General features: G+C 38.7%; 1 protein-coding gene across 1 annotated transcript in view; it reads right to left on the bottom strand.

The window, feature by feature from the left end:
• PGM5 (phosphoglucomutase 5) overlaps positions 1 to 20,465 on the bottom strand; it is a 67,433-nt gene that overhangs the window by 20,467 nt on the left and 26,501 nt on the right. Inside the window, exon 7 of the mRNA XM_066180718.1 lies at positions 4,824 to 4,939. Within this exon, the coding sequence (XP_066036815.1) occupies positions 4,824 to 4,939 (116 nt within the window). The remainder of the gene's footprint in view (positions 1 to 4,823; positions 4,940 to 20,465) is intronic.

Genomic DNA, 20,465 nt, shown 5'->3' with positions numbered 1-20,465 from the left:
ACCTCCCCCAGCTTTCCTGGGGCTCTGAGTAATCTCAGGATGATTCTCAGTGCTACTTTTAATTGAAACATCCTGGAATTAATGAATATCTGATTCTGTTCAATGAGCTGAAGCAGAAATAGACAACAGAACAGAGGAGTCTACAAATATTTTTTTTTAATTAACTCTTTATATTTAATTTGCCATTGGTAAGGGAAATTAGAGTAACTGCAAGTGTTTCAACAACTTATTTTTAAGCTAATTTTTTATTTCTCCATATAACAGTAGCAAAACTTATTTTTTTACTACAGTAAATTGTTATGTCCAGGCTCAGAGTAAATAACCTGGGCAAAACTCTCAGAGCATGTTCTCATTCACAGAGAAGTACTCAGCTTACACAGTCTTAAACTGAAGAAAAATCTTCAGAGGCAGCAGCCAGAGAAACAAAGTAAAATCATGCAAATATGTTCATTTAATGATTTTTCTATTATTTGAAAGCTGCTTAACTTTGTCTGTATCTGAAATATCCGGTTCTGATAGGGAAAGCAAGCCTTGTGGGTCATATGCATGAAAAAAAAGGTAACTGCTTTTCCCTAGTTTAGTAATCCCAGTCTATCACGCTCCATTGTGTAAATGTGATTTTAAAACGAGAAAATCACAGGAGTTCACAAATTCACAAGAAATCATTTTGTTTGCACATACTTGAGTCTTACAAATTTACCCAGCAGTCTGAAACTTAGCAATATTTTAGGCAAATTGAAATTTAGGGACATTCTGATCTGATCATTTTTCAAGTTAATAAGATTATTTTAGATTCGTATTACTGCAACAGACACCACCCAACAGCTCCTTTGTGACTTCGTTCATTTCAGCAACAGCACATTTTTATATTCTCCATTAGTTCTTCTTCCACATAATCTTTCAGGAGAAGGGGGTTGATGTTAATAGAATCTGGGAATTTGGAGACGAAGCAAGCAAATTTAAGAAAGTTGTAGCAATTACTGAAGTGGCTTAAACTGCAGAGAGATAAATCAGCCACACAGTTCTCCTAATCCTGATTAATAGCTTGCTGATGAAATTTAAAAACTAATTGCTGCTGCTGAGGTCCTCCTTTGAACTGTGTGCTGGGCATTAGTCATAGAACCAGAAATCTACTAACCTCATCTGACAAGCTCCCCACATTGTTACAAAAATGGAAGAAGTTTTTAAAGTATTGGTTTAGCTCCAAGATCAGCTGCCAGAAAACAAGTGTGGGAAATACAGCTGTATGGGATGTTTTCAACATCTTTTCTCCTTTTATAGCAGAAAATTTCCTTTTATGTACTTGCCAGAACCAAAGTCCCTTATGTTATAAAACCAGGGCTCTCTATTACTTGGAAATTTCAGCTGGGCTTGATTACCTGGGCACACAAGCAATTGATTTCCAGTGCAGTTTGATGACAGAGGGTGGATTTTAAAAACTCATTTCTCTTACACAGAGCAGTAAATTTCCCACCGTGATCACTATACCGTACACTTACATAAATATTCCATCTTGAAAGGTAAAGAAAGTGCCAAATTTCAGTTGCTAAAATAGATACGATTGGGCAAAAGATGTAAAATTGATTCAAATGCCCAATATTGGTAGAAACATGTGAGGGTCACACAGCTTAGGACATTACTGTAAGATTTGCAATAAGGTAAATATTTACTGCTAAAAACAGCCCACATTGCTAAAGTACTGGTCATCTACAAACCAGAACATGTTTTACAAATAAACCTCCTGGCATATGAGGACACTTTTCAGACAGCTGCACTGAACTGAAGGATGATAAGGAAATTTAGGCAGTGAGAAAAACAAACATCACAGTCATTACATAATTTGCCCCGAAAGTATCACAGGATCCCAGAATGGGTTGGGTTGGAAGGGACCACAACAGGGCATCTGGTTCAATCTCCCTGCTCAAGAAGGCTTATCCCAGAGCACATGGCAGGATTGTTTCCAGATGTTTCTTGAGTGTCTCCAGTGAGGGAGATTCCACAAGATCTTTAGGAAATCTCCTTCTGTCACATACTTTCTTACACAGCGACTACACATGGACTGCGGAATTCAAACCCCGTGCTCAAGTTCTCTGGATGCCCATGGGATCAAATCTTGAGTGTCCAGATTTGCCTTTAGATGGAATTGGATAAAACTGGAGGTCAAGAGGTTTTCTGCACTGAAGTGCTGCAGGTACCACAAAGTTAATCTGATCAGAACATACCAGGATGCCAAGATATTTCTGCAGACCAGCTCTCCATGCTGGCCAGCAATATTTTGTTCAAGCACTCATTTACAAGAGTCAGGATTTATCAGGAATCTGAAGAATTGATGATAGGATAGAAGAACCAGATTAATATAAGGAACACAGAGTGGTAAGGAATGTAGAGCCTAGTCTGAGGTCAGGTTCTGCAAATTTGGAAGAGAGGCTATAGTACAGAAGGCAATTGTTTTATGGCCTCACAAAAAGATACAAGGAAAGACAAAAGTCAATGGCAAGTGAAGAGAGAAGTCAGGGTAATTTTCTTGCCTATCTAGAACAGTCAAATCCTAGAGGCACTTCCCTGACCTCCATGAGTGTTTCTCTTCCCAAATTCAACCACTATCAGATACTCAGGACAATAAAATTAGACCTACAGAGAACACAATGTCCTCATTGTTACAGCAGATCAAAACACTTTTTTATTTCTATATGACTGATCACTAGGGCTAAAGTCCACCAGTACTTGGGACAGCCTGCTTAGCAGGACCTGAACATGCTTTTGCAACGTGACAGGGAAATTTGATGTTTTCTATACTGCACCATAAAATTTAAATGGCAAGTTTCCTCAAAGACATGGCTTCTACTAAGCACAATGATTCCTCTCTTCTCCCTCAGACAGAAAGTATCTGAAAGAGTCCCGCTCAGCACCACCAGAAGAAGATGGTCTAGGATAATAACTCCCCAAGCAGAGACAGATCTGTGGCAGTGGTTTGCCATGGCATATGGCACAGAGAGGCCACTCCTGTTTGTTTTACATACCTCTACAATTAAGCTTGTATATGGCAGGAGGTGCTGCACTCCGTGGGCTAAGGAAACTAGATATACTTCAACATATGGGAACTCAGCAAGCTCTTTCCAGTTAAAATCCACACTTAATTTTCTTCAGTATGATGATGAAGCCAGGAGTCTTTTTCCAAATAATTTGTGTGCGGCTGAGGTTGTACTGATGTCTTTAGACTCAGCCAAATTTCATGAAAGTATCTGGTTTTGCATGAGCAAGAGGAACATCCGTATTTAGAGGAAAGAGGAACAGAATTGCCCCACTGAAAAAGTATTAAAAAGCAGTGAGAGTTGAAAACCCTCCAGTTCACACCTCTCATGGGTTTATGGAGCTGCAGTTCAACAACACATCACAACCAATAGCAGTACATTCTGAAAGGTACAAGATCTTCCTGCCCTTCTCTCCCCAAATTACATCTCTCTCAATCTCACAGAACATGCTGCAGAGGAAGTTTCTAATCAAAAGATGTAGTCAAGGCAATACAAACCTGTGCCACTCAGAGCAAACAGTGAAGGCATAGTTTGCTAATCATGGGACATTGGTTTCCACTGACAACAAAAAGAAAATTAACATCCATTATAAATTTAACTTCTTTTCCTTTATACATCTAAGACCTGAAGAAATATAACACATTTTTGATTCTTGCACCATAGCCCATTCAGATCCAAACAGCAAACAAAAAGGTGTTACATTAACTGCCATGTCTGTGGCTGCTTAAAGGTATCATTATTTTCAAAAAAGCAGCATTCTGCTCCAATTGACCCCGAACAACAAACTTAATATGTGACATAAGTCAATTAAAGCAAAATTAAATTTGTCATCAAGTTTCACTGCATGGTAAGTAATTTTCTACAAAGAGCTCCAGCCAAGGTATTACACATTTGAAATGGAGAACTCCATGTAACTCACATCAAAATAGGAAAAAAACTAATAGCCAGGCAAATTATTAAGTTATTCAGGTCTGTGTTTTTTCAAAAAAAACTTGTAATATAGCCCTACTAATAAACAAAAAGAAAGAATTTCTGTGCCAGAATCCAGGAAAGAAAAAAAGAAACACTCTGAAATTTATTCCATTATTCTCATAAACTAAAACCACATTTGTGTAGATTTACAGACTACATAATCCAGTTATTTGCTCTACTGCTTACTGTCAATACTATATTTCTGATGGCTCAGATTTGTCATTCATTCTGCATTCTGTTGTTTGATTGGTTCTTGGGACTGATAAGAGAGAAATACCTAGGGAAAACACAAATGCTGACATGTAAAATTATCATTAGAATTTCTTCTAATGATAATTTTATCTGACCGTTGAGCAATTGTGATGTTCCAAAAAGGAAACCCTGCTACAGTTTTGTTTAGATGTACCATCAGATATACCAATCCTCATACTTTGTATGCCTAATCACATTAGGAAAAAACACGTGGCTTCCGTATAGGCAAAATCCCTCCAAACACTGTTGCAGCCTGTGAAAAGACTGGCAGTGGAACCAGTGAGGCTTTTTTTGCATTATGTGCAAGACAGAAGAGAGTGCCAGGCACCTCCAGAAGCTGTCTGGACAGTACTAAGATTGCTTGCCTCTGCTGAATATTCATTTTCCACATTTTTCATGCCTCAAGGTGCTGGACACCACACTTAAAAGAAGAACCTCAACACGTGAACAACAGAAAGTTCTGTTTCAGCACAAGACAGAGCTAATTTTCTGATTATTTTGAGTTTGACTTGAGGCATCCAGGAAAAACTAAAACTCTGTGGTAATTTTTGATTATGTATTACTTACCAGTGCCAAAACTCTCTTCACCACAAAGGGAACAACGTCCAGAGTCCATGAGGTTGGAAAAATATCTCCATCCTGCTGGTGTCTCATACACAGGAACCTTCATTACTTTTGCCACTCTGGAAAACACACAATAAAATATCACATGATTAAGACAGTGGTTTTTTTATATATGATCTCACGTCAGTTGAGGAATATTCTACATCTCATTACACCTCCTGACAAATGAGCTAGAAGTTTAAAAAAAAAAAAAAAAAAAAAAAAAAAAAAAAAAACACCAAAAAAAACCAAAACCACAAAACAAAACCAAAACCAAGAATGGGTCAACTCCACCATTCAAAACTGATCCTTGTCTTGGCACCTAACTTCAACCAGAACCTAAGTATGTTCATAATTAACTGTATTATTTTGGAAAATGTTGGACCTCTGTTCAATAGGCTTTAGCAGTATCCTTCTCTTCTTACTGACCAAGAAACAGCTGATCTAAGGATGGACAGTTTTGTTATAGTAATATTTTAATGGAAGTTAAAGTATCGTGTTGAAGTACCTTCTTTTACAAAATACAGGTAGTTAAATATAAAAATGCGTGAAAGATACTTCTACGTGAAAGATACTTCTACGTCTTGTAATGTGTTCAAAGACAAGACAATACATGAATGCTTCCATTAAGCAGTATGCTCTTTAAAAACCTTTCCCAGTCTCAACCTGAATCTCAACTTATTTTCCCTGTCTCCTGTTATGTAATAGAAGAAACCCTCTCACTATCTGGGTGATGTGTCAATGTTTTCAAGAACTGTAATTAACCACCTTATAAGCTGGATGTGCATTCTTTCCCCCAGCTTGTTAACTGGTAAATATTCCTGCTATAAACTATAATGAAAAAAATCCTTTCTTGGACTAAAAAAACTAGAAATAAAGAAAACCCACCCAACAACTCTGAAGAACTCTAAGTCCCAATATGGGATTTACGCAGAATGGGTATTACCAATCTTTCTACTTATATTTGCTGTTTACATTGTGTGCCTAGGGTTTTCAGAATCAACTGTTTTATAGTATGCAAAGTAAGAAGTGAGATACAGTGAACCAATCTGACCAACTATCAAGGATCTAACAATTGCTTTAACTATCATACCTAAGAACATTTCTTGAAGTGAGAGAGTTTACTTAATTTTAACTCCGGTCGAGCCAAAGCAAAGCAGATCAATCAAAGGTGGATTCAACACATTCAACACGATCTGTCTAAAAGTATCAAAGTAAAAGCAAGTCACCCTTCTGATCAACAAAACACCTGTTTTCCGATGGCACATCTCTCTGTCTTAAATTCAGGGCATAAACTAGATGGGATAAACTGTCAAAATATGCCAACACTGACTCCTTCAAAACCTGGTACATAAATATATCTAAATGACAGAATCACAGATTCGTCGAGGTTTCTAAGAGACCTTCAAGATCATCTAGTCTAAACATCAACCTAGTACCACCATATTCATCCCAAGTGGCACATCCAGACACCTCCTGAATACTTTGAGAAAGCAATTCCACCATCTCCATGGGCAATTTATTCCAATGTCTAGCCACTCTTCCAGCGAAAAAAAAATCTAATATTGAATCTGAACCTCCCCTTGCACAACTTATAAGGCCACTTCCTCTTGTCCTTTCCCTTGATACGTGGCAGAAGAGATTGACTCCCACCTGGTTACAACCTCCCTTCAGGCAGCTGCACAGAGTGATAAGGCCTCCCCCGAGCCTCCTTTTCTCCAGGCTAAACAATCTCAGCTCCCTCACCTGTTCCTCACAGGACTTGTGCTCCAGATTCACCAGCTTCCTGCCCTTCTCTCAACATGCTCCAGAACCTCAGCATCATTCCCCAAGTACAGGGGGACAATCCCTGCCCTGCTCCTGCTGGCCACACCATTGCTGCTACAGCCCAGGATGCCATTGGCCTTCTTGGCCACCTGGGCACTGCTGGCTCCTGTTCAGTCACTGTCACCAGCACCCCCAGGCCCTTTTCCTGTGGGCAGCTTTCCAGCCACTCTGCCCCAGCCTGTGGCCCTGCCTGGGGTTGTTGTGAGCCAAGGGCAGGACCCAGCCCTGGGCCTTGTTGAACCTCCCACCATTGGCCCCAGCCCATGATCCAGCCTGTGCAGATCCCTCTGCAGAGCCTTCCTGCCCTCCAGAAGATTAACAGTCCTGCCTGACTTAGTGTTGTCTGTGAACCTACTGACCTGAATCCTATCCCCTCATCCAAATGATTGATAAAGATGTTAAACAGGATCAGCACCAGGACTAAGTCCTGGGGAGCACTCCAAGTGACCAGCCACCAACTGGACTTAGTTCCATTCACCACCATAAGTGGTGGCATGACAGTTCAGCCCTTAAGTATCCCTCTCTGAAATTTTTACACTGTTAGCCTGCACTGTAATGTAGTCTCCAAATCAACCTTTCTTTTATGCAAGAATATCTATTCTCTAAGTTCCCTCCTATTCAGCTTAGGTGTTCATTTTTTTATTTATACATTACATCTAAAATGAGAGATTTTTAAATGAGATAGAATAAGAATTGCTGATATTCATTTGAAAAGAGCCCAAAATGTACATGAAGAACAAGATATTAGCAATTTTTTTAATCCTAAACTCAGATTTCATACCTCTAGTTTAGAGGTAGGGGTGGGTACATACCTTCTTGTGTTTATACAGCACTACATATATTATTGACCCTTAGAAATGCTGTTTCATAAAGGAGGTTTCACAGGGCACAGCTGAACAGGTTTCTCTCTGGCTCTTCAAAAAATCAAGAACATTAAAGAATTTAATCTCTGTGTGGCAATAACTTCAGGCTGAAAACAGGACTGTACTGCCAAAGTGAAAACAATAAACCAGAAAGCAATACCTAACACGCTGGAAGAGCAAAACCAATTCTCTTAAGGCAGACTAACAATACAGCTGGAATATGTTTGCATGCAGAAATGTTCCCATATCCTGGTACAGTTTTTGGAGAAGGAAATCCTTTCCCATTTACTCTCCTATATTCCTCTAGCTGAGGAACAAATAGCCTAGGACTGACTTGCCCTGACCAGCACTAAAAGCTTCCAGAGGCTGTAGCTGTTTTCAAAGAGTTGTATGCACTAAGCTAGCAATGAAAATACAATTTTTTTTTCTGTTGGCATGTGGGCTCACTTTGTACAGAGCTTACAGAATGAATAGTTTATAGTAGGAATATGACAGATTGTTCCATGCAACTTCTTTTTGTTGTTGTTGTTTGTGGCTCTTAATACTTCAACAGAGTAAGTAAGTAGAAGTACACTGAAAATTAAGAATACTCCTTTTTTACTGACATTTTTCTGAAACAAAGAATCATCACTGGAAGTCTCAATAAATGCAGAATGTGTCTTTATGCAGCCTACAGACATTCACAGTGAAAAATCACCCCAGAAAACATGAGGGGGGTTCCCATGGGAAACTGTAAAAATTCTCAAAGCTGCAGATTCTGAGAAATAATATTAGATCAAACATGTAATTATGCAAACTACAGGAAAACACCCTCAAAGGAAGGAAACTAATATGTGATGGTGAAATTACTAGATCTTCAAAGCCAGGGAAAATAGAGATTAGGTGCAGGAAATGGGAGGGATTTTTAATGCTCTCATTTTACCAAAACTTTTTTTTTTACTTTATATTTACCAATCTTTTTTATAAGCAAAATGACTAAATCAGAGCTTTCAATCACTGCTACAACAAGAAGCCGGATTTTTTTTTTAAGAAGTTCCAGTTGAGACTGGTAGAATCCCTGTGGACCAAAATTTGGAAATTCGTTTCTGTGTACCACTGAACTGAACATTTCCAGCACTATTTAATGGAGCATATGGCTTCCTGACAGGCTTGATAGATGCTAGGCAAATAAATGCTTAGGATAAGTGTTTCAGGAACTTGCAACTCTGCAAGAACTGCTGATGAGTCACAGTAAGGATTTTTATCTCTAACAAATCACAGGTCCATTAATTACATTTTACAGTCTTTTTAGAAATATACCTTTACAGGACAGTTCAACCAAGACTGTGTATGTATATCTTTTCAGGCTCCTCTTCTTTCTGTATACTTACACTAGAATCCACAAATTTGGGAAGCTAGACATGTGAAGTCAGATAAATATAAAGAGTCTGTATATACTGTCTGCATGAGACCTCTTGGTGAGAGAGGATACTACTTCTCTAAGGAAGTGAGTCTTGAAACTGGTACTAAAAGTGGCTTATATCTTGCAGAGGTCTCAGATAACACAGTAGATTTTATATACCCTTAGATATGTATAATGCATCATCAACAAGACACTGATGCAGCAGTGCACCTGTAAGGGCAATCCCTCAGGCTCTGAGCTTTTCTGCTGTAGGTATTGCCTGTTAAAAGGCCTGACTTAATGGATGGAATATACTTTGAGAGCAATTCAAAATAAAAACTGGGAAAAAATATGCCCTATAAATAGTTTCATTTCCCTGGTCTATTTGAAGTAAAGGCATACTATTTATGTCTAACCTTACAGTTGATATACCCGTGATTATATGTTCCATGAGTATGAACTATGTTGAAAGAAGACAACAAACCATGGACATTCTGGTTCTTGTCATCTTGGACATTTAAAGGGACTGACTTCAAACACTACTCTTGCTTGCCTTCTTTTAGTGTAAGTGCTCAGCGCATCAATGAGATTATACAGTAAAGTTCCTTCTGTCTGTGTGTAGCAGTAATTACCCCTTGAGAGACAAGGAAACAGAGTATTTACATTTGGAACCAAACTGAAAGGTAACCTTAGTTAAAACCTTAGTTATTCTGCCCATATCAGAACTAACAGCATTTATGTTCCCAGAATGCTGAAATACTAATTAAGGAGAAAAAGTTAAATCAAAGAAGAGTGGACTGTACTTTTTGCAATGACACGTTATTTAAAACTATAGCTCATGAATTTAGAAAAAGCAGGGGCAGATGCTTTTAAATGTGGAGATAACAAAATGAATGAAAACAGGAATACAGATTCTTGTACAGTTCCATAGCTAAATTTACTCTCCTACTGTTTCACAGTTTCATTGTCATTTTTATTTTGAAGAGCTAGTCCCTCACTACCTATACTGACTGCACACTCTTTATACAAACATAAGGAGCATGTATACAATGCAACCCTGACAAGCAGTTTGAGTTATTTAATCTCTAGAAAACAGAATTTTTGGAGAGTTTAGTACCAACACAGAAATGTGAAGCCAATTCTTGAACTTTACAGTAAGTCTCACTTAAGCATGAGCTGGCCAGCTCATAATAAAGGTTATAGTTACCTTTACTATTACTAATAAAAGGAATGATTATGGCCTTCTAATAAAGATTTGAAATTTTTAAAAATTCCTGACAAGAAAAAAAGAGTAACAGCTAGTTCTAGTATTACTCCCTGAAAGACCTAACAGACTAATGTGGAAAACTTTACCAGGCAACTGGACTACTAATTGCACAGCTTCACATCTGAACATCCCAGGTCTTCTTCCTTATACTTCATAACCATCTACATGTCACCTAGCTAGGAAAACCGAGGGTACAGGACTCTTGATGCCCCAGATTATTTTCCTTGGAATTCTAAAAATATTAGCCTGCTAAACTGTGTAAGAAGATAACTTTCCCTTTTAAAAACATGTTCTTTTATTTTAAAGTGTTAAAGATCCTTGTGGTAACTTTCAGTTTTCAGTAGACACAACAGACTGTTTTTCACAGATAGGCTAATAAAACAACGTGGTCCTTGATGGTACGTCCCAGACACAGTGGTTTTGCACTAGCAAAATACCTATGACACCAGCAGACACCCTGACTTACATTAACAAGAGTCAGAGGCAAGTTTTCTCCAAACTAATCTCTACAATGCCACAAAAACATCCTGATAAATACAAATCATTCAAATACAACAGCCTGCAGTAAGCTGACTTTCTTTTGCTAGTGAAACTCTTGTAACTTCCAAGAATATATCAGTCAATCAGCCAGAATCATCCTGCCAAAGCTGTGATGCCTGTTCACCACAAAAACAAAGGTCACAACTCTGAGGGAAGGGTTTTCTTTGACAGGTCTCATGAACTTGTGAAGTTGTAAGTCACTGGCTGGAGTTCTGTTTCGTAGATTAAATGCTGTCTAGGATAAACTGCAGCACCACTTTCATTTTGGAGCCTTAACTTGGAGGAAGAAATAGGTAATAATGAGAGAAACACTAGAGAAGCAACTATAGCATGTCCTTGCTTCTCATCTTCCACCACCTGGAGGTCTCAGCTGACATGTGGAAGATGCTTATAGGCACCTGGGTGAACAGGTTTCAAAACACTGGCTGGCGTTCTATGGATACACTTATTTTCAATCCTGATCCTCTCTGTGGTGCCAGGACTGAGGTGAACAAGGTGCTGTAATTCAGAGAACAGCAAGTCTTACTCTGCAGAAGGGTAAGCACTGACAGGCACAAGCAATCAGGAATTGAAGGAGTGAGTGGGACAGACACAGGCCACTGAAGGACAGTGTGTTGTAGCAGCACTCCTAAAGGGAACCAACCTCTGTAAGGGATTCTTTCAGAGTTACTATGGCTATAGAAGGAAAATGTTTCTCACTAGGTCTTCCCAATCTCTACTTAGCCACTGAAGTAGTCTGTGTTATCTAATCACCAGCTGATAAAAGCCTCATTTGATTTTAGGTCCAAAGCATATTTCATTTCAAAGACAAGACTAATATTTGACTGAAACTAACAGAAACTGTTTTTCTTTCCACTTCTGTAGTTTTGCTTCATGCAAAGAATCAAAAATATCTCAATGAGGGACCTACATCTGATTTATCGAGAAGATAATTTCTCTAGCTGAAAATAAGTCTTCACACAGTCTAACTTTAGCATACAAATCCTTGTATTTGATATTTTACTGCCTGAGTTGCTTGGATTTTTTTTTTCTAACACTCTGGACACTTCTGAGGTCAACACAAGTCATTTATATTTGCTTACGTCAATTTTGCTATCCCTTCATCAAATATACTGGGTTGGCTGTTTTTTAACCATATACTACAGAATTTGTCTTAAATGTACTTGCAACCAGACCCAAAATTCAATGGTTTTCTTCTAACAGAGCACTCTCTTCAACATTCAAATTTATTCTGCAAAACACACCAAACTATTTTTTAACTTTCTTGACACTATATTCATTGTCTGATGTGTCACTGAGTCTCTATCACATTCTCACTGCATGGTAGTTCCATTTGTTCTCTCTTTGGTCTCTTCTTTCTGATGTTGGAGAGCTCTTTGCTACTTCATTTTTCAGCTTCTGAAGCCTAATTAGTCTCACCTTTGGTCAGTTCTCTCTTCATTCTTACTATTTCTTAAGACGCAAGAGTCATGAACCAAATGGTTGTAACTTTTTTTCAGTCCCGTTTCTAAGTCTTCATTTTTTATCTATGCAACTGCAATAGACTGTGAGAAATTCACAGTAGTAGCAATGACTGCAGGAGCACTGGCACCAACTATAATATGAAATAGATGTTCTGCTTCTGGATGTTTTCACTCCGTCTGCACCACTTTCCCTTAAAAGGCTTCAACTGCATATTGTGCAAGGAGCAGAACTAAAACAGTCACCTCCCTTATATGGTCAAGTATTACAGTGTTACTCCTTCCCAGTTTTAATTTATTAAGCAAAAAGCAGTGGAATGCTAAGCCCTTGCACACAACACAGATAACCAGGACACATCACTAAGATAAGACATAAGACGGCAGAGAGGCTGTCAGGACCGTAAGAGAGAGAAAAAAATAGACAAGTTCCCTTACTTTTTGTGTTCTAGTATGCTACATCTCACAGAGAAAAATCATAGTAAAATAAATCAACAAAGAAAAAGCATCTGGAGACACTCTAACTATGAAACATCTAAAAAAGTTAGGATTTTTTTTTTCCTTCCTCCCAACCCCTGCAATGTTTAAACTAAAATACTTACACAGGTGGCATAAAGGTGTGCTCTGGTGTTCAGGGGTAGTTTCTGTCTTGAAAACTGACAACTTCAGGTGGATTTTTTTAGGCTGGCAATAGTCCTGAGTAATGGATTGCTAATAATTGCAGAAATCATCAATAAATTCTGATCAGGACTATGTGAATTAACTTTCTATCAGTGGAGCCTCCTCCGATTCATTAACATAACTTGTGCCAATAAACTTTTCCAACACCTTCTCCTGCCTCTCAGTCTCACATTGGCCTTTCTTTGATTTTGAAATCTTTCAACAGCAAAAACTAAAAATTGCCCTAGTAGTAAGGCAAAGTCACAGAATCACAGAGTCACAGAATCATAGGACGAGCTGGATTGCAAGTGACCTTGAAGATCGTCTAGTTCCACAGTAAGGATGCAGCTAGATGCCATGGGTAAGGATGCCACACACTAGACCACATTGCTCATAGCCCCATACAAACCAGCCTTGGACACTTCCAGGGATGATTCTTTAAACAACTGGAAGTTTGCTTTTGTAAAACTCAGCATCCAGACTATTTTCCTTTGCCAGGCCCGTGTTCCTTGGGATCATGGACTTAATCCAGGCATGGTCACTACATTCCAGTCAGTCTCCAATCTTAACCTCTCTAACGAGCTCATCCACACTAGTCCAGGCCCAGTAATGCTTCTCCTTTGCTCAGTTTAGCTAATGAATCTATGAATACAATCTACCTGGCTTTTGTCTTCTAATACCACAGATGTATACAAAACAGCTACGTGTTCAGCGCAATCACCACCATACCCAAGGAATACTGTGCGGAAAGTCTGACACTTGGCTTTAAACTTCTAAACCAAACAAATTTAAAACTGGATATCTCCCTTTGGCCCCTTGAAGTTCACTGGACTTCATCTATCTTCCTTAAGAGCGGACTTGCACCATCACAAGGATGATTAGAACACTCATCAGAGAACTCAGGCTCCCCCAATACCCACAGTGAAGATTTGCAGTCAGTCATATTCCTTGTTGCCACCTGTAGGTCATGGTGTGAACACAAAGCTCTGCATTTCATACCATCAATTCCTCCCACACAGGCCCTGCAGCACCTTGCTCGAGTGTTACAACCACATTATGTAACATACAAAAAAGACAGCACTCTTAGAAGCACTGGAGACACTTTACAAAATAATGGAAAACTAATTTGTGTCCCAGTCCCCACCGGTAACTTTCCGATTCTATCCCAGAGGGCAAAAGTAAATTCAAATATCCAGATACAGAGCCAGGGGAGCACGGCAGAAGTGAAATGCATTTGTAAGCAGGCCAACAGCTGCAGCACAGATCTACTTCGAATCTCTGAGAAAGGACTGCAGAAAGCCACTGCCTCTTCCTTACTCCTCAGGGACTTAAGTGGTCAAAGTAACAACAGCCAGCCCAGCTCCTTGCTGAGTCTGCCTTTGCAGTCAAAACTAATGTGAGGATCTTGTCCACTGTGGGCAGGAGGTGCAAGGATACTTTTTATGGACACTGTATTCTAGCCTAGTCTCACTTATCTGTGATAGAGTGAACTGCCATTGATGCAGAACACACTGGTGAACAGGGATGGTAAATGCACCTTTAAAACATACACTAAGTAGATGGCATGCAAAGCTGGGATTTATCACATCACATTTGCAGGTGCTGCAAATATGTTATTGTTGTAGCGATCAAGGTATGAAATTACTGCCAGTGTTGAAACTATCAAGTGCATGGAAGTTACATACATGTTATAGTGAGATTGTTACCATCCCAAATTTGGGAGCACTGTGAGCCATGAAAGAATCTGCTTTCCAGAAATTTAAATCACTTTTAGGAAGTTACACTGGTGAAGTCCTCATACACGGAACTAGGCTTTAAGGCCTTAAGTACAAATTTGGCTTATAAGTTCCCTACTGAAATCTGGATGATAACACAGAGTTCTAGCAATGAGATGCTACAGGAGAAAACAGTTCTCTGAACAGCCAGATGTTTAATTCAATTTAATTGAAGTTTGTATGTAAAGAACCTGACAGCCATCCCTCCTTTTGAGGAAATTCAGCCTTAAAAAAAAAATCCCACCATGAATTTTATGAGAAGCCCATTACTTCAGACACAAAACTGGCCAAGAAGTCTGCAGCATCTGCTTCTGCTCAGTCAGACTATTATGGTATGGATACTGCATGGTAGGTCAGACTATAAAACACACAATTCCTTGCAGTCTCCAGAAAATAAAAAACATCACAACCTAAATTTCTCTGTCAGCTTTAAAAAAAAAAAAAAAAAAAATCAGAGCACAGATTTTAGCATGGAGCAGATCTTCCAATGAGAATCAGAAATGGATGCAACTCCTAGACAATAGCCTTTGGTAAAATAATAATAAAATTTAATTGAATAAATACTGACTCAGGTGGTGTTTGCTATGAGTAGAGTTACTAAGGACCACTGTCTTGTTCAACTGTATTAAACACATTGTTAGGTCAGGCAAAAATCCCATATTCCTACCTTTTTTTTAAAGAAAAGTTGATTTAATCATAGTGCAAAACCTTAATTTTAGTTGAAATATTTGTGCTGTCATTACAAACAAAGAAATCAGATCTCAAGTGAATTCACTTTTAACTGCTAGAAATTACTCTTAGTTACCTTTTACTAGGAATAAGTTGATTGTAAAATTCTTTTTCAAAACTATTAATAAGTTTACCCTTTTGAACTTATCACACTACCAACACTTACCTCTTCTTTCTCTTCTGTTGTATCATAAAATTCAGAATGAGTCCACTGTGTTTAAAACTAACCCAGAATGTCAACCTGAATGCCTGTATCTGGACTGAATTTGCTAAGAGCAAGGTTTTAAGTACAGTATTTACAAAAGTGTTAGTTTCTGCTGTGTGTACAGGAAAACACAGATATGACTAGATGAGAATAAACAAGAAAGGAGACTAGGAAAAAGCATGCAGCATTTCTCAGGGGCAGGCCTGAGATTCATAGCTAAAATCAAGCTTCACATGATTTCACACTACACTACTGTCTGCGGACATGTAACCCCATCTTCTGAGTTGTGCTCTTCACTCTTCAGCACTCTCCCCATTCCATGTCTTACATCCTTCTGGCCCAGCTTCAGCATGCCACCCACACTGAGATTTATGAAGAGACACAACCTAGGAGGTTTGTGCTGGGGGATGCTGACTCAGCCATAGCTCAGCTTCAGTTTCTCCCTTACAGGACAACAAGTGTTTTATACAAGGGTTCAGTGCCAGAAAGAAACGAGTACATAATAAAATGGATGAAAATTTTTTAAAAAAAGAAATAACAGAAGAACCAGTACTTCCATGCAGATTTTTTTAAAAAAACATTGTCTATCCATTTATTTTTTAATAAATGTTTACAAAAGGCTTTCTTATTTCCCTTCAAATCTCTAGGAGCTCCCATGAGCCCAAAAGTGAAATGTGTTTAATTACATTGCTGAACTGGTACCAAGAGGAGAATGTCAACTATTTTGCTTTACCGAGTATTAAACACCCATTATAAAGCAAGATTAGTTAAGTGGACTGTAAGAGCTGTTTCCAAGAAATCTGCTAACAAATTCAGTACCTGACTGACAGAAATACCACTCCCTGTGAAGAGGGGGAAAAAATTATGCCAAGGTGAATAGGTCTGAGTAAATAAAAATAAGTTGGAAGGTTTATTGTTTAAAAAAGGAGGAAAGAAGCAATTTCCAAGTACAAAATGGATGTGTTCATCCTTTGCTTCTGATTTCTCATGATCGTTTTTAATCTATACAGAAAAACAGGATGCTGTCAGCAGTGTGTAAAGCCACTATACTGTATTCTATAGTATAACTACATCTAGCTGAGAGGTGCATCTGTGCTGAGACTACAGATTGCATGGGCTCCTCCTGCCTACCCCCTGCAGACTCTCCTTTGTCTTTAAACAGAAGTACCAATAGGAAAAATTCCATTTTCTAGAGGAAAAATTCTAATATAGCACTTAAATCCATCAAACCAATTACCTTGACCAAGTATCAGTCATCACTGCTAAGCTAATTGTAGCTGAGATGGACTTCAAAGCTTACAGGAAGAACAATTTGTCAGATCCACATGAGGAAAGAAAATCTTCTAGAACAAACAGTTACTGAATGTTAAGAAATTAACTTCCTTCACTGAGACTCTGACCATATAGATTCCACTGATTTGGGGTGACCTTCCAGGACTTTCCCAAACCACAGGGTAACATTAAAAAGATTTAAAGACAAGTAATTAAATAAGGATCATGTAAAACGGCTCTGGGGCATGAGTAACAGGCACAGGAGATACACAGTAGACTGCTTGCCCATTCTGCCTCAGGTATGGAAATACTCTTAGACATGCTAAAGCATTGCCAAGACTCTCATCCACTCATTAGTAACAAATATTAATGTTCTGAATGATTCATTTCAATAATTTCAAATAGAAAAGTTACTGCCAGGCTTTTCACAACTCTTCCCAATGAAACAAAAGAATTGACTGATCTGATAAAAATAGGAAAGCTCTCTGAAAAATATAACATGTGTGCCTTGATACATCCTACTTTTAATGGTGGCTGTAAGGATAGAAATGGAAGGATCTGATAGGTTAGATCAGGCTGCAGTTCAGTACCATTACAGTAAACTCAGTCTACTAATACATCATTTCAGTGAGTTACAAAAACTTTAATTAGCTCTCTGATTATGCTGGTTGAGTGATACCCACCACAAAGACAATTTTTGCAAAGGAGCAAAGTCAGATTGAAATTGGACAAGAAGCCTACAGCTCACAGCCTGGTAACAATGTCAGTAAAATCCTCTAATTGGCAAAAGCAAGAATGAATCAATCATCTCAAGCATTTTTAAATGATGGAGGAGAAAAACAAACCTTACATGTGCAAAGATTTGACAAAAGAAAGCAAATAGACCTTTAGTTGTACCTGACAGGGAGTTGATTCATTTGAACAGAAGAAAGTACTCTTAGAGATCTATAAGCTAACAGCAGTGTTCCTGAGACCACGTTAACTTAATTTTAGACAGCAATTTCTTGTGTTTCTGAAACACAACCTTCTCGATATCCTGTTAACTAGGAGGGGTGTAGAAATAGCTCTGGATTCTGGAAGCCTCAAGACTTCAGAGCTGGTGTGGACCACTGCCCAGGGGCTGACAACCAATGCTGACTGGCCCACAAAGCAGCTATCCTAACGGTCCCATCATGTTCCATCTTCTCTAAGAAATAAATCTGCCCTTGAGAGGAAAGATACTGAGAAAAATACGACACTGGATGATTGCAGACACAAAACAACCCAGCAGACTACTCCAGCACAGAGTGATCAGCCAGCCAGGAGCAGATCCTAAAGAACTAAATTCTGCAATTTACAAATACAGCTATGACTAAGCTAATTTCCTAATACAACTCAGCAGTAAGTATAAGGAGACATTTGTTGTATCTATATTACTTCTCTCTGGAATCACAGAAAGGTTCTCCAAGCCAGTCAAACCACCTACAACTACACATACCACACCTGAGATCCATACTACCAAATGAAATAAACAAAAAAGAGCAATATTTTAACGAAATTTACAGACTATGGCTTAGCTCACTCTGTAATATTCTGGCAACCTCATGATGTTGCTTTAGTGGTAATAAATGCTACTTGGACAGCAAAGCTATAGTAATTTTCATCAACAACAAAGCCCATGCTTCTTCTCATAAACTCAAAAGAATTGTATAATTGGTAAGTGATGAAAACACAAAAATTCTCACTGGTTTCCCAGTCAAACCAGTTAGGAAAAAGAACTATTTATGCATTATAGTCACACACAATATATATGGGCAACATATCTTCTCTTTAACATGAGTAACACTTCCATGTATAACATGCAAGTTTGTGAAAATGCCATAATTGCCTTTGAAATGTACTTTTCCACAAACCCAGACTTACAACTCTGATAACTGCCACCAAAATGTATTGCAGCAACTAATATTGTTTCCAACTGTTTCTCTTGGTTACAAATGCACTGGAAAGCTTTGGACAAGATGCAGTGTGTGTAACTCTTATTAGGGGTTTGTTTTCCTCAGTGTGTGGGATGTTAACAGGTGTACTCATCATGATGCTCCACACCAAATGCTGTCTCGTGTTGCTTTAGTCATCAGTTTGAGATTCAGATCCAAATGCATAACTTTGCACCCTCTTTTGCAAATGTTTCAAGAGTCAACTCCCAAAGGAAGCATAACCTTCACGACACCATGCCTGTGACTCCATGCCTCATGAAAACCTCACTGTCCTTTTCACACAAGCTCTAATAGAATGATTAGAAACAGCTGGTAACATATACAGTATTCAGCTATGGCTGGGCTAGAAGTAAGGATAAAACAAGAGACAAAAGCTGCTTTGCTACAGGCAACTAGCAAACACACCCATTTCTGTGAGTATAATGAGAGTTGTGTTTTGGCAGCAACACACCCCCACAGAGTTTTGTCTTTCGCATAATAAAACCAGCTGGCATAGTGCTCTGAGTCCCTGTGAGGTGAAATTAGAATCATAAAACATCTCAAGTTGGAAAGGACTCACAAGAATCACCAAGTCCAACTCCCTGCTCCTCACACCATGACCTAGCAATTAACCATATGATTGAGATCATTGTGCAGATGCTCCTTGAACTCTGACAGACTTGGTGCTGCAACCACTTCCCTGGAAAGCCTGTTCCAGTGACAAATTGCACACACATGTACTGCATATCCACAGAGAATGAGGTTTGATTGCAGAGTTCACAGTAGTAATGAGGAAAAGTCCAACCAGCTGGAAGGAATGTGGCCACGCTCTCCAGATGTACTGCAGTAATCCCTAGGGTTATTCATGCCCTTCCTGGCTGAGATACAAGAACCACTTCTCATTATTATTTCAGCATTCATGCGCCTATAGAGTAAGTTAACTCCTCATCAGTAGGATGAAGAGAATGCACAGTGATCAGATGACTTCTAGCATTCTGGGAACTTTTACACAAATGTAATTCCTTTAAAAATGCCAAATTTATTTTAGCTTCCAAATTCTGCCATGGCTCAGCAGCAGGAAGATTATGCCTTGTTCTAGAAAAGACACTGTCCACTTCTTTTATGACAACAACTGACTTAGTATTAGACAGCCTGTCTCTGCCCCATTCCCAACAGCATGGTCTGTGATAAATTAAATTCTGCGAGCAAAAGTGGGGATTTTCAAATATACATACAGAAAAACAGCTGTCATTGCTATGCTGTAGTATGCTGTGTTAATAGCCTGACTTGTTGATGGTTTCCTGAGAAAGACATGAGACCAATCTTCTTAATGTACAGAAATAAGAGAAACAAACAAAAAGGCTGATTAAAGCAAGCTGGTCCCTGGAAAATTAAACTTACCCAAGAATATAAGACACGCCTGAGCATAAAATGACAGAAATGAATTTTAGCAGTGGACCTTGTCCACTACTAATTTAGTAGTGGACCTCATCTCATTAAGGAAAAAAACTTCACATTCAGTGCAACAATAAAGTATCAAAGGTCTGTAATGAATGCAAACAAGAGAAAAACAAAAAAATCCCGCAGCATGAACGAGGAAGAACAACACTTAAAGACTTCTCACCTCCCCACCCTTAAACAGGGATCCTTCCTGTTCTAGTCTCAAGTCCTGCGCAGT

The sequence above is a fragment of the Chamaea fasciata genome, unplaced genomic scaffold, assembly GCF_029207755.1.
Source record: "Chamaea fasciata isolate MVZ Bird 193981 ecotype frontalis unplaced genomic scaffold, bChaFas1.0.hap1 SCAF_4, whole genome shotgun sequence".
NCBI lineage: Eukaryota > Metazoa > Chordata > Aves > Passeriformes > Sylviidae > Chamaea > Chamaea fasciata.
The sequence above is the reverse complement of the archived record's forward strand: the minus strand, read 5'-3'. Positions and strand labels throughout refer to the sequence as shown.